This window comes from Ovis canadensis, chromosome 7 (genome assembly GCF_042477335.2).
Source record: "Ovis canadensis isolate MfBH-ARS-UI-01 breed Bighorn chromosome 7, ARS-UI_OviCan_v2, whole genome shotgun sequence".
Taxonomy (NCBI): domain Eukaryota; kingdom Metazoa; phylum Chordata; class Mammalia; order Artiodactyla; family Bovidae; genus Ovis; species Ovis canadensis.
The window spans coordinates 87,301,212-87,314,937 of NC_091251.1; the positions used below are offsets into that span (position 1 = coordinate 87,301,212).

Consider the following 13,726-nt stretch of genomic DNA (forward strand, 5'->3'; position numbering starts at 1 on the left):
CCTCCTAGCCCCATCCAGAAGCCACAGGAGACCATCTGGCGGTGCCCCCAGGAAGGAGGTTCCATGGTGACTTTCCAGGCTCTTTTTGGTATGGCCTCACTGCAGCCACCAGGCAGGGGCCACACAGGGGACAGGGTGACGTTTGGGTCTCGTCTGCCTCCCAAACCCACCTTCCCCTCCCCTGCACCGTCTCCAAAAGGGGGGACGTTGTTGGAGCTGCTCTAGGCAGCACTGGCCAGGCCATGTCAGGAGTCCAGGTGTGGTCCTGGGCCCAAGATATTAGAAGATAATATTGGTCGACCAGAATGTGTATGGTGGAAGGTAATCACATATTTGGTAAGTGCTGAGTGACTCATTTCCGTTCTGTCCTCAGTCACGCACGGTGTTACATCACACAAGCATCAGTACGTGTCTTGGGCCACTGTTCTAGGCTCTGGGGGTAGAACCACGGATGAAGTAAAATGCTCCCATTCAAATGGGCAGAGGCAAGTAAGTGTATACTCCATCAAGTGGTGACAAGTACAACGGAGAAAAGTTAAGCACCAGTCCCTGGTGGTCCAGTGGTTAAACCTCTGCACTTGTAATGCAGGGGGCGCTGCTTCAATACCAGGTTGCTGCTGCTAAGTCGCTTCAGTCGTGTCTGACTCTGTGCGACACAGAGACGGCAGCCCACCAGGCTCCTCCGTCCCTGGGATTCTCCAAGCAAGAACACTGGAGTCGGTTGCCATTTCCTTCTCTAAGGCATGAAAGTGAAAAGTGAAAGGGAAGGCACTCAGTCGTGTCCGACTCTTCACGACCCCATGGACTGCAGCCTACCAGGTTCCTCCGCCCATGGGATTTTCCAGGCAAGAGTATTGGAGTGGGATGCCACTGCCTTCTCCCAATACCAGGTTGGGAGACTAATATCTCACATGCTATGTGCTGTGATCAAAAACCCCCCAAATAAACAGTTTTTAAAAATCCAATTTAAAGGGGGGAAAAAGGGGGGCTTCCCTGGTGGTCTAGTGATTTAGACCCTGCCTGCCAATGCAGGAGACATGGGCTCACTTTCTGGTCCAGGAAGATCGCATGTGCTGCGGGGCATCTAAGCCCTTTTCTGTAACCTCTAAGGCCTGTGGGTGGCAACTATTGAAGCCCACATGCCTAAAGCCTGGGCTCCACAAGAGAAGCCACTGCAATGAGAAGTCCGCACACTGCAGTCAGAGAGTAACCCCTGCTCACTGCAGCTAGAGCGTAGATCCCACTCACTGCAACTACAGAAAGCCTGCATGCAGCAATGAAGACCCAGCGCAGCCAAAAATAAATAATAAGCAATTTAAAAAAATCTTTAAAATTAAAAGGAAGCAAGAATATGGATTGAGGCAGAGGAATTGGATGGGAAGGAGGAGGTGATACTGTGAACAGGGTGGTCAGTGTGAACTGCACCAAGAAGAGGACATGTGACCTGAGAGCTGAGTAACGTGTGGGAGTGAGGATACCTGCGAAAAGAATATTCCCAACAGAGGGAGCCTCAGACAATAAAATCTTGGTGCTCAGAGCTGTGGACGCTATATAAGATGCTGTGGACACTGTATAAGATACCATGGGCATTGTATAAAATACTGCGGACACTGTATGAGATACTGTGGACACCAGAAAATATCATGGACACTATAAGATACCATAGACACTGTAGAAAATACTGTGGACACTGGATAAGATACTGTGGACACTGGATAAGATACTGTGGACACTGGATAAGATACTGTGGACACTATAAGATACTGGTCTTCATTTACTTACAGTCTAGTAGAAAAGTTCTTAAAAGATGAAAGTAATTATAATAAAAGGTAGAGTGTGAAACTCTAAATCAGTCGAGGAAAGATACTTTTTCATCCTGGAAACTGTGAAGGAGAGAAACCTGTACTGGGTTGAAAACAAGCATGGTTTAGACCATATTGTTGGAGGAGGATGGCACCCACATGGAGGCAGAACCGTGGGTACAGGTGAAGGAGGACAGTTGTCTTCAGAAACAGTCGAAGAGCTATCACGTGGAAGAAGAACTGCAGTAAGTTTTCAATACCTCTAACAGGCAGAGCCAGAACCGATGTATACAAATTTCAAGGAGGCATATTTCCACTCACGATGAGATCCAACTTTCTAACAAAAGGGACTGACCCCAGTGGGGTGGGCTACATGGGGAGGAAGCGTTTGTGCAGGATGCAGGCTGTCTGGGATATGTGGCTCAGGAAGCTTTCAATTCTCAGACGTAGTGGAAAGCCATCTTACCTTTCCAGGCCTCTAAGGATGGCAAGTACCTTGGTGTATTCCACTTAGGACAGTGCAAGGCTTAGGTGTCTGTAACAGCATTCTCTGACTATAGCTCCTCAAAGCAGCAGATTACTGGCTGACAAGTTCTTCCTGTCTGTCTCTCTCATACACACACACACACGTGCAAGCTCTCTCACACACACACACATGCACACACACGCATCACTGTTACCTCCAAGCCTAAAGAAGAGCTGGAGGCATCCCCCTCCTTGGCATAAACCTCAGCTGGCAGGGGACCCTCCTGAACTACAGCCCTCTTCTTTGGATGCTGAGACAATCTGGTGGCTCGCAAGTATCAGGGGGTTGCCTTTTGCCTCCTCTTAAGCCCCCTGGGCTGCTCCTTTTCTTTACAGCCAAGTCTTCCCTAACCCCACCTCCCGGTTGCCTCAGGCAGCGCAGGGCTCAGGCACAAGTGTGGGGTAATGGATTGGGGCAGTGGCGAGGCAATGGGCATGGTGCTGCGCGTGTAAAGCCCAGGGCACCGAACGGAACACAGGTGCATGCGCTGTCCTGGTGTGGCAATTACATCCTAAGCAGTCCCTCTCCAAAGGCTCCTTAAGGCCTGTTTTTCCTTCTGGCCATGACGTGTGCTCAAGGCTTCTTGCTAATTCTCCTCTTCGTTCAAGCCAGTCTCATTATCAGTGCCGCATTTTGGCACAAGCAGGAGCTTTCTTTTATGGACAGTACATAAGAGCTCTCAGAAAGCAATCTTTCCTGCCTAAGAACGTCCGGGGAAATGTGGCCTGAGAACCACATGGCCTGATTCTAACTGTGGATGCACTCAGGGCATTTCCTCCATTGCTCAGCACACACCCATTCCAGGCACAGCACTGCAGCTCTGTGAACACACCTCTCTCCCTGGGCTGGTCACCACCCAGGTTCCTCCTCCCTGGGGCTATAGCTCCAGGGTCAGAAGGAGACCATGCCAGATGGAGGCAGGAACGCTGAGGGTACAAACCTGGCATGCATAGCAGGCCTCCTGACTTCTGGGCCACACCCCACAGATGTGCCAGAAAAGAAGCCCCCATCTCCGAGCCCTCTCCACATCCCACCTGGTATTCAGGTGGTCCTGGCACTTTTTCACTTCCGCACTGCGTGGGTGGTTACTCTCCACCAGGCTGTTGGCAGCAAGGTTCACGCCATCAATCTGAGTCATCAACGTCTTCATCTCCTGGTCCAGGATGTCAAACCTGATGTGGACAGAGAAAATGAGGATTGCTAAAGGCTTTTGCTTTCTTCCCTGCTCTTGCTTTCTCCTTCCACCTCCTTCCACCAGGTAAGAGGGGAGAAAGGAGAAAGGTGTGCTGACATTCCCTCTTTTCTGGTTCATGGGTCCAGTTTCATGGTTTAGCATTTCCTGGATGAGGCTAGGAGAGACCTGGTTACTTATACAGGCCAGTGCCTCAACAGAGATGGAGGAAAAATGAGGTGTGGGTGGTGTTGACGGCTACAGAAAGCACCTGCCACACCTCCACTGGCCCAGCTGCTGCTCATGAACACAGTTCCACTGCTTCCACCTGAAGGATACCTCTCCAGTCAGGTGCTCCGTCCCTGGGGAGGAGAAGGGCACGCCGCTGAAGCTGTGGGCATCCTGTGTTATGAAAGCTGACCCCTCTGAGATAAGAGCCCAGGTCCCTCCCTCCAGCATCAGCATGGGACCACCGGGGCAGGATCAAGGAGTGGCCTCTTTCTCTCAGCTCCTTGGATTCTGTATTCAGGATGGTGGGGGCAAGCCTTGCCATGCTGGAGTGCTGATGGAACTCAAATACTGCAAATGAGAGTGGCTTGGACTGACAGGTTACAGACTGGTCTCTGAGGCCCCTGAGGGTTCATGTGGTTTAGGGACTGCCACCAAAAGACAGAGCTTATGGGGTCTAGCCTCTCACATCCCCCTTAATCATGTCCCCTCCGCTTTCCTCTGTGTTACATATCAGGGGTTCCATATACAATTCATTTGAACAAAGGCTGCTGTTATTGAAAAGCCATCAAACACTTGGACTAGAAAGAACCCCTTTGGGAAAGGCCCCAGGGGGGTGCAGTGCCCAAAGCCACAGAGCCAGATGAGACCTCGTGACTCCTGGTGCCTGGCCTCTGGGACAAAGGGCATCTGACAGCCCCTCAGAGAGGGCCTTGCTGATCTGGAGGCTGTTTGGGGACTAGGAGCAGAGACTGTAGTGGGTGGTGAGAGGGGAGGGCCAGCTCTGACCTGTGCTGCACGACCTCCAGGTCCTCCAGCGTGTCCGGGATCTCCATCTGGGCCAGCCACTTCCCCTTCTCGCCCATCCACAGCTCACAGGCGTCTGTCTCCCCAAACACCGTGTACAGGTCCAGGGCATCCTGCAGCCTCTGCCGCCGCATGTCTGCCTGGGCCACCACCTGCTGGTAGAGATCCCGGAGGGCCTGCAGCCGGTTGGTCACGTCTGGGGAATCCTGGAACCCTTGGGGGAAGTCCTGTGCCTGCTGTTCCAGGTGCTCCATCACTCCGCGGCTCTCCTCCAGCTCCTCCAGGAAGTCCTTGTGCTTTTTCCCCAGGGCCCGTGTGGCCCCTTCATCCTGCCCCACGTCTTCCCCTGAGAGCAGCCGGTGGGCATCCTGTAGCCAGGCCTTCAGATCATCTGCATCGCCCTGGAACTGGAAGAAGTTCTCAGTGTCCTGGAGGTTTTTCTTGCAAAAGGCAGCGAGGTCCTTCAGCTCGTTCCACTGGTCAGACACCTTCTTGATCCGGACCTCAATCTGCTCATGCCCAAACTGCTTGCGTGCCACCATGCCCTCAGCCTCCCGGAAAATTTGGCCCAGGTGGGCATCCAGCCCGCGCAGCTCATCCTCAAAGGCTTTGTGCTTACGCTGCAGGATGAGCACGCTGGTCAGGTCCTTGCCATAGTCCAGGGAGGAGTAAATCTGCTCCTTCTCCTTGATCCAGCTCTCGGCCTCATCCATCTCCCAGAAGAACTTACAGAGCCGCTTGGACTGCTCCAGCTGGGCCTTGCGCCCAGCTGCCGTGTTGCTCAGCTCCTCAAAGCACTGTTCCAGGTGGCTGACACGATCCCGGATGACCTGGGGGTCACAAGGCTGGTACCCTGGGTGGCATGGGAAGAGGAAGGACAAAGGGGACAAGGGCTTCATCATCTCTGGGCAAGCTTCAGATCTAGAACCACACCACCTAGAACCTGCCATCTCACTGGGGCTTTGGGATTAGATGCAGAGGGTCTCAGTTGCTCAGAGGATAGGCTTTTAATTGGTTCTTTATAATGAGTTTCCACTAAAACTCCAGGAATAAGAGGGGTTAAAAGTTGGATCAGCTCTCAGTAGAAATGCATAATGTGAAATTCTTTTTAAAAAGACCCAGGCATTAATTTCTAGATGATTCTTCCAAGAGGCAGCAGGGGTCACCTATTTAAGACTTGAACTAGCCAAGAGGATGAAAGAAGAAGGATGCCTTCTTGGTGCTTACATACCTTTCTGATAATAGATGACTGAAGCAGTCGCCTGCTCTCTGGAGAATTTTGCTCTCCCTCAAACTTCTTTCTCGCAGCTAGATTTATCTACCCTGGGGTGCTGGAGTGCTAGGCCAGAGGCCTCAACAGAAAAACCTCAGCCCGCAGCCTTACCTGGCCCCTCAGCGAACTGCAGGGTGGCTGTGGTGATGGCCTTCACTTTGTCCCCTTGGATGGCAATGTCAGCCTCCATCAACTTGTGTTTCTGTAGCAAGTCCTCGACCTCCAACAAGTGCTTCCCAAACTCAGCAGACAAGAGGTGAGCCTGGCGAAGAGGACAGACAGGGTAGAGGGAGTAAGGAGAGGTGAAGAGACCCACATGCTAGGAGAATAACCTTCCTAAGTGAGGGTCCATGGCACTGGGGACCAGGATATCAGATGCAGCTGGAAAATGCAGCTGCTCAATGGAAGAGAGGCTACAGAGCAGGAGTTCCCACTGGGGGTGCCCATCAGAATCATCCCGGGAGCATCTTTCAAGAGTTCAAGTGCTATACTCAGTCTGCCCACGTGTGCCCCAGGGGTGGGAGCTGGGTGTACGTATTTTAAGAAAGTTCCATGGGGTCTTTCCTTCATGGTCCAGAGGTTAAGACTTCACCTTCCAGTGCAGGGGATATGGGTTTGATCCTTGGTCGGGGAGCTAAGATCCTACATGCCTCGGGGCCAAAAAACCGTAACATAAAACGTAAGCAACACTGCAACAAATTCAGTACAGACTTTAGAAATGGCCTGTATCTTCAGGATGGGGAATACATGTGCACCCAGGGCTGATTCATGTGAATGTATGGCAAAAACCACCACAATATTGTAAAGTAATTAGCCTCCAATTAAAATTTAAAAAAAAAGAAAAAAAGGGCCTGTATCAGAAAATCTTAAAAAAAAAAAAAAGAAAGCCCCAGTCAGTCTGCTGTGCGTCCCTAGCTGAGAGCCACTGTGATAGTGGGAGAGGAGACTCAGGCTTCTCAGTGGCCCTGGATGCCAAGGTCTGGATGCCAACTAGAGTCAGACCGTGATTACTCAGAGCCCGATTCTCCAGGCTCCCGAGGGAGGCCTGTCTTGTCCAGGCCCTGCAGGCCGGCACCTGTGTAACTATGAACCCCAGATTTCTTGATCACCGGGGATACGGCAGACTGGAGCAGAGCAAGCTAAGCTGCTGAGAGGCAGATGCCATCAGACACTCTGCTGCCTTAGATGCTCTGCTCTGACTCAGCCGTGGGGCTGGGAGGTGCCTACGGAAGCACAGCTGGCTGAAGCCTCAGGTGGAGGGGGCGGGGGTGCCCAGGCCCACCTTGATGCCGTCCATCCAGTCAATGCTGTGCAGCATGTCCTGGAAGAGCTTCTGCAGGTCCAGCGTCTTCTCCAGCCTCTGGCGCCGGGCCCGCAGCAGCTCCTGCAGGTAGTCCCACAGGCGCAGGATGTTGTCCTTGCGGGCCGTGATGCGCTTCTGGTCATGGTAGTTCTCCCGCTCCAGCTCCTGGGCCAAGTCCTCCAGGGCCCGCACCCGCTCCTCGTAGGCGGCCGTGTCTGTCTCGATGGCCTCGTGCTTCTTCTTGGCGGCCTCCACTGCTGCCAGGTCGTACCCGAAGTTATCCTGTCCCCCAGGGAGAAAAACAGGCGGTTTGGTTAGGGTCCCCTTGGTTGGTCCCCAAGCACAGAGAAATGGCAGGTCTTTTGGGAGCAACTTCTGCAGGAGAAAGCCCTTCTGCCATCTTTTTCAGCCTGCCTTATCAGAGACAAGTTCCAAAGACCAAATGTCTCACAAGAACCTTGGCAAGAAGCTTGTGATTTTACTCACTGGGCCATCCGTGTGGGTGTAACCCTGGGTGACTATCACTGACAGAGTTCCTTCCCACCTGCTGGCACTCACCACCCTGCCTGGAGAGGACCTGTTCTGGGCAGGAAGGGGCTTCTTACTAGAAACCCTGCAGCTGCACACAGAGGGCTTGCCCCGTGCTCTCTGGGGCGCCTGCACACTCTCCAGTTCTTTCAGAATGCTTGCTTCCCCCTTCTGGATGGAATTTAATTTGATGCCAAGATCCAAGTGGGAAGGGACAGATGCTCTCATGGAGAATCAGTCCTGGGGTCAGTTTTTAGCTAGTGAAATGTGACACAGTCCTGAAGGCCAGAGTCCAAGGGGCATGTCTGACACCCACAAGGTGCATGGCTTCCATTGCATCCCCAGAGGACCCCTGAAATGTCGACTTGAACTCTGGCTCTGGGTGATGCTCCTGGCTCATGGGGGATAACCTTTGGGGCCATTTTTGGATTGTGTGGCTCTTTCCTAAAATGAGACTTAATAGGGAATTCCTTGGAGGTCCAGTGGATAAGACTCCACGCTTCTAATGCAGGGGGCCCAGGTTCGATCTCTGGAGGGGAACTAAGATCCCACATGCTGCAACTAAGCCCATGCACTGCAATGAAGACCCAGTGCAGCCAAAAATAAATAATTTAAAAGTGAGACTTAGTCGATCTGGGAGAGTTCCTTTTCAGATGTCAATCCTGACCCACCCAATCACAGGGAACAGGGCTGCAAAGCCTGTGGAGAGGCTTGTCCTGCTCCGCCCGCCCCACTACCTGCAGCCCCACGTGCACCCCACTACCTGGGCCACGAGGCGCTGGTTTTCGTTGAGCCACGTCTCTCTCATGGCAGCTTTTCTGTCAAAGCGCCGGGCCAGCTGCTCCAGCTTCTCCTGCCGGATGAGCTCATCCCTCAGGGCCAGCTCCCGCCGGTACTCAGCTTCCTCCAGGCTTTCCCAGGCCTGCGCGGGGGTGCAGATGAGAGCTCTTGGGATTTGGGGGTCCCATCCCGACTCTTTCACCAGTATTGAGTGACTTGAGGAATCTAGACAGAACCTAGCCTTCCAGTTTTCCTGTTTAAGCCAACTGAAGATTCAGGGAACACTGATCACGACCTCCCGGTCCCTTCTTCCCCTAAACTGGCCTTCCTGTAAGTCGGTCTTGGTTTCATATAGTGTTATTGCCTTTGTGGGTGCTCAATAAATTCCTATTGAGTAAACGGTCACCACCATCCCACTGGAATTTCCAGGCGGTGGTAGGCCTCCAAATCTCCAAAGTGTCACAAGGCATTCACTTTCATTAAAAGTAGTCGATATTCCCTAAAAGCCCTCCAGGTTCTATAGAGAATCGGCTATAAACTGGACTCTGGGCATCTGAAGAGGGGACTTCACAGGTGGACAGTGGGTAGAGCCTGACCTCTCGCTGCTAGGCTTGGATAGTACCCCCAACAGCCAGCTGGTCATTATTAACAGCACAGAGAGTGGCTTGGCTTAACCCTGCCAGGAACCATTCCCTATGCCCTCATTAGGAGAAGCTCAGTTAACCCACTGGCAAGCCTGCTGAATCCCCATTCTCATGGCATTTGAGCTGGAACTGTGTAGCATATGCCTCTTTTTCTTTTTTTTAAACTGAAGTATAGTTGACTCACCATATTGTATTAGTTTCAGGTGTATAGCATAGTGATTCAATACTTTTATAGATTATACTTCATATAAAGTTATCATAAAATACAGGCTATATTCCTTGTACTGTACATTAAATCCTTGTATCTTATTTATTTGATAGGTTTGTACCTCTTCATCCCTGTCTCCTATCTTGCCCCTCTCCCCACCCCTGAATGGAAGGATGGTGGGTAGAGTCTGACCTCTCAGGGCTAGGCTCAGACAGCACCCTCAATAGCCAGCTGTGTCATTAACAACACCACAGAGAGTGGCTTGACTTAACCCTTTCCAGGGACCATTCCCTGTGCTTCTATCAGGAGCTGAATTAAGCCAGTGGCATCATGAAATGGAAAACGCTACTTTACCCGGTTGATGTCAGACACCAGTTTCCCATCGTGGGGCGTATACACTTTCTGATTGTTGGCTCTCATCCGGGACTGGATGGTAAAAAGTAGGACTTCCAGATTCCCCTTCTCCTGAAACCTGTTGAAAAAACAGGTTGGGTGATGAGGGTTGAGATTCCCACAGCCATTTTTTCTTTCTTAAGTAAACATGGAACCCTGGCAGCTTGGAGCTTGGATAGCAAAGCATATTTCTCTTTAAAAAGTAAAAAGAAACACAACATTATAAATCAACTATACTTCAGTAAAATTTTTAAAAAGTAAAAAAGGATAGAGGATCTATATGTTTTACCTGTTACAACATTAGTCTATCATACTCACCAACTGAGACCTAACAGGGGTTAAGTCTTTGCAACATAAATCAAAGAAAACACAACTACTGCCGTGTTTGCTCATCATTTGTTTCCATGGGGGAATGGCTAAGTGTTCTGGAAATTCCTGTAGGTATCAAGTTCTACCAATCGATACAAAGAAATTCTTCCCTGTTCTAAATGCTAAGGGCTCCCAACTAGCTCTTTACTTAGTTTTTTATGGAGTGAGTCAATAAGCCTTTGAAGCAGCATTATCCACGTAAGAACATATTGCACAGAAAGCAACTTTCACCTGAGTATTAATGAGTTGGCTGTCCTGACAACTGTCCAAAAGTCCAGATGCTTCTGAGGGGGGAGGAAAGGCTGGGCTCCAGGAGGATGTCAGGGGGAGGGGATGATGGCAGCCGGATGGCCAGAACTGGGTTCGTCTAGGACCCAGTGTCCAGACGAGCTCCAGGTAACTGAGTATTTTCCCATTTCTGCACATGGTCAAGTATCTACCCATTTTTCCCTCCTCCTTGTGGCAGCCACAGATCAGCTGGTAAGCAAGGATCCCAGGCAGCCCGAGGCCAGCCCATATACCTGCTGCTCATAAGCACGTCAAGGAGGCTGTGACCTCGAGCACTGTCTCACGCAGCCAAGAGCTACCACCCCTGTGTGCAGTGCCAGGTGGACTCACAGGAGGTATTACCTTGATAAACATGGTTAGTGTCAGGCCAGAAATCAGATACTCATTTATAGTACTTTCTAGAGTCTGCGTCTGGCCTTTCCCTATTTGCAAGTCATGAGTGAATGAGCAGGGGAGGAATGAAGCATAGGTACCACTGATGAGCTAGAAATCTGTTTCAGGGGAGCTGGACAAGCTGAGGGCAGGGGAGCTAGAATGCTGTGTATGTATGTGTGCGTGTGTGTGCACACGCGTGGCTGTATTTGCGTGTGCATATGTGCACGCAGGCCCTGCACACACTGCAGTGGAGCAGAGGTCCCGAGAGGCAGGCTAAGTGCTCTGCTGATGGATGAGCAGTGACAGACGAGAGAGAAGAAGGATGTGTTTGATGATGAAGGAGGCCGCACGTGGCGAGCTCTGGGGCTGCGGACGCAGAGGTCGTTACCAGAGAACAAACCCGCAGCTCGGTGTGCAGGAAAGAGGAAGTCTCCAGCACAGGTTCTTTGAAGAGATTCTGAAGCCTGAGATTTCACTTCTGCTCCCCACTCAGGGATCTGGATCTGAGAAAGTACTTCCTTGGCTATGAGTCAGGGGTTACTCAATGTCCATTTCCTGCAGGCTGACAGCTTGGGAGCAGGGAGACAAGACAGGATGAAGCAGGTGACAGATAGGCAGCTCTCTGACCTCCAGGATACGCCTCTCAGATCCCTTCTCCACGCCCTCTCACCTTTAGGAGGTGGTTTCTCAGCAGTTGATGCCCACCCTCCCAGGTGCCCGGGCCCTTACTTGGATGGCTTCTCAATGGTACGGTAGGTGCTGAAGGCCTGCAGCTGCTGCTGGACACCAGCCAGGGAGTTGGCGAACTGGCGGCTGTTCAGGACAGTGATGGTCTGCTCGATCCAGGTGAGCAGGTCCGAGGCCAGCCCACTGTACTTCTCAATCATCTTCTCGGTCTCAATGGCGTGGTCGATTACCTAGGGAATCACCTTGTGACTCATCCTCATGAGAAGGGTGAGGACGTCAGTGCAGAGGCCAACAGGGACCACAGTCAAGGTGGTCCTCCTCCTCGCCAGCCCTAGAGCGTTTATGTTCACTTTGTCCCCAGAGCCCAAGACCACTGCTGAGAAGAGGGCTGGATAGGTGATACAGGAGGGACCCGGCTGTGTTTGGGATCAGCAACAGCTCCCTGCCCTCTCTCACCCTGTAAAAGACTGGAAAGCCCACTGTCCCAGGACGTCAGTCACCAGAGGAGCCAAAGTCTTGTTTATTTAAAAATGAGTATTAAGGATCGAGGTCATTGGAAAAGACCCTGATGCTGGGAAATATTGAGGGCATGAGAAGAAGGAGGCAACAGAGGATGAGATGGTTGGATGGCATCACTGACTCAATGGACAGGAGTTTGAGCAAGCTCCAGGAGATGGTGAGGGACAGAGGAGGCCTGGCATGCTGCAGTCCATGGGGTCGCAGAGTTGGGTGTGACTGAGCGACTGACCAACAAGGATGGAAGGCTTCCAGGCACTGCCTTTACTCAACACCAGTGCATAAAGATGAATGAGAAATGGTCCCTACCCTGGAGGAGCTGAGGACCCAGCGTGAGGGTCTGTAGAATGGGGTGGCTCCTGGGTAGGCTATGGGAGCCTGAGAGATCTGACAGCACAATAGACTAATAAGTAAAAGCCTGTTTTGTTTCTGAGGGAACGTTCATCAGACATGGGTCTGCAGGAGGAAGGTGGATTCGGAGCTACGACCTTGTTGAAGACAGATCATCAACCTGGGCTGGAATTCAGCTTGTGAGCCATTAATGTGGCAATGCTTGGCTTCAGAGGAGGTTGGGGGGAGTGATGTGAGCCCTTTCCTATGGCTGGGGTCGAGACATAAAGCTCTTAGGAGAGAAAGGGACTGTTTGTCAAGGCCTGCACACGGTGAACAGGGACCCGGGGGCCCTGGTTTCACAGCAGCTCCGTACCTTACCGACTCGCTTGCCCTCCACCGCCAGCACCTTCATCTTGGAAAAGTAGTGGTAAAACGCCACCACGTAGGTAATGATGGATTTCTCATCAGGGTTTTCTGTGAAGACATCTGCAAGGGGAAAGTGTGGGCTCTCAGGACCAGTTAGAAGCTGGAAATGTCAGGCTCAAGGGGTTCATCTCCCTGTGTCTCCAGCACGAAGTTTAACTACACGTACCAAGTGACAGGCAAGAATGGAAGAGGAATGAGGCTGTGGTTTAAGCCAGAGGATGAAATCCATATTATGACCATAAAGCAAGGAAAAAGGGAAAAGGAGGGGGAGACTACAATGGCTCCCAAGCAGGCAAGAGAGGCATCGGAGCCAGTCTGGAGCTGAAAAGCAGACGGAACAGAGCCCTGGTCCGGCCCCAGGCCCGCATTGTGTCCCCGGCTTGCCCAACACTGCCACGTGCCACCAGGTGCCCTGCCCGTCTGGTGGGCGCCAGCTCACCTTCAGGGTCGAGGAGCGGGATGATGCCCAGCTGACGCTCGGCCACTTCGAAGGCGTGTTCCAGGTTGTGCCGGGCGTTGGAGTCCTTCAGCTTATCGAAGTCGATTAGGTCAGGCCTGGGGATGAAGCCAGACTGTTAGAGGGCAGGGGGCATGGTGTCCCCCACCAACAGGGCAAAGACCCTGGGCGGATGCAAGGAAGTGGGTGAGCCGGAGGAGTGAGAAGAGGACATGGGATGGAGGAGGGAGCTGCGAGCACCAGCGCGTGGGAAAGGAGGATTTAAGGGAGGTAGGATGCTGAGGGTGAGAGGAGCAGGCACAGTGGGTTTAACCTTTCTGTGGAGCTTGGATAGTAACCTACATGCTAAGTGCAAAGTATCCAAACCCTCCTCCCCGCAAGGGTTCCCCGGCTCCCACAGCCTGCTCGCCCTTCTCACCGGTGCTTGTGGATCAGGGCGTTAAAGGCCAGGCCATCCTTCCAGCTAGAGGTGAAGTTGGTGACATTGACGTGGGGGTAGCTGCATCCAAGAGAAACATTAAGACCTAAGAAACAGATTCTTTTGTGGTTCCTACAAGTGTGTGAAGGAGAGGGGTGGACCTGACCCTTCTCGAACAGCTTCAACAAGACAGC

At 52.0% G+C, this 13,726-nt stretch overlaps 1 protein-coding gene across 3 annotated transcripts in view; it reads right to left on the bottom strand.

Moving 5' to 3' along the window:
- Positions 1–13,726, bottom strand: part of SPTB (spectrin beta, erythrocytic) — a 128,130-nt gene that overhangs the window by 36,629 nt on the left and 77,775 nt on the right. For all 3 annotated transcript variants that reach the window (XM_069595106.1, XM_069595104.1, XM_069595105.1), the window contains exons 6-15: positions 13,533–13,613; positions 13,097–13,212; positions 12,605–12,717; positions 11,425–11,612; positions 9,625–9,742; positions 8,402–8,560; positions 7,090–7,392; positions 5,919–6,069; positions 4,517–5,387; positions 3,363–3,500 (exon numbers count right to left, since the gene is read on the bottom strand). In XM_069595106.1, coding sequence (XP_069451207.1) covers positions 3,363–3,500; positions 4,517–5,387; positions 5,919–6,069; positions 7,090–7,392; positions 8,402–8,560; positions 9,625–9,742; positions 11,425–11,612; positions 12,605–12,717; positions 13,097–13,212; positions 13,533–13,613 — 2,238 coding nt within the window. The remainder of the gene's footprint in view (positions 1–3,362; positions 3,501–4,516; positions 5,388–5,918; positions 6,070–7,089; positions 7,393–8,401; positions 8,561–9,624; positions 9,743–11,424; positions 11,613–12,604; positions 12,718–13,096; positions 13,213–13,532; positions 13,614–13,726) is intronic.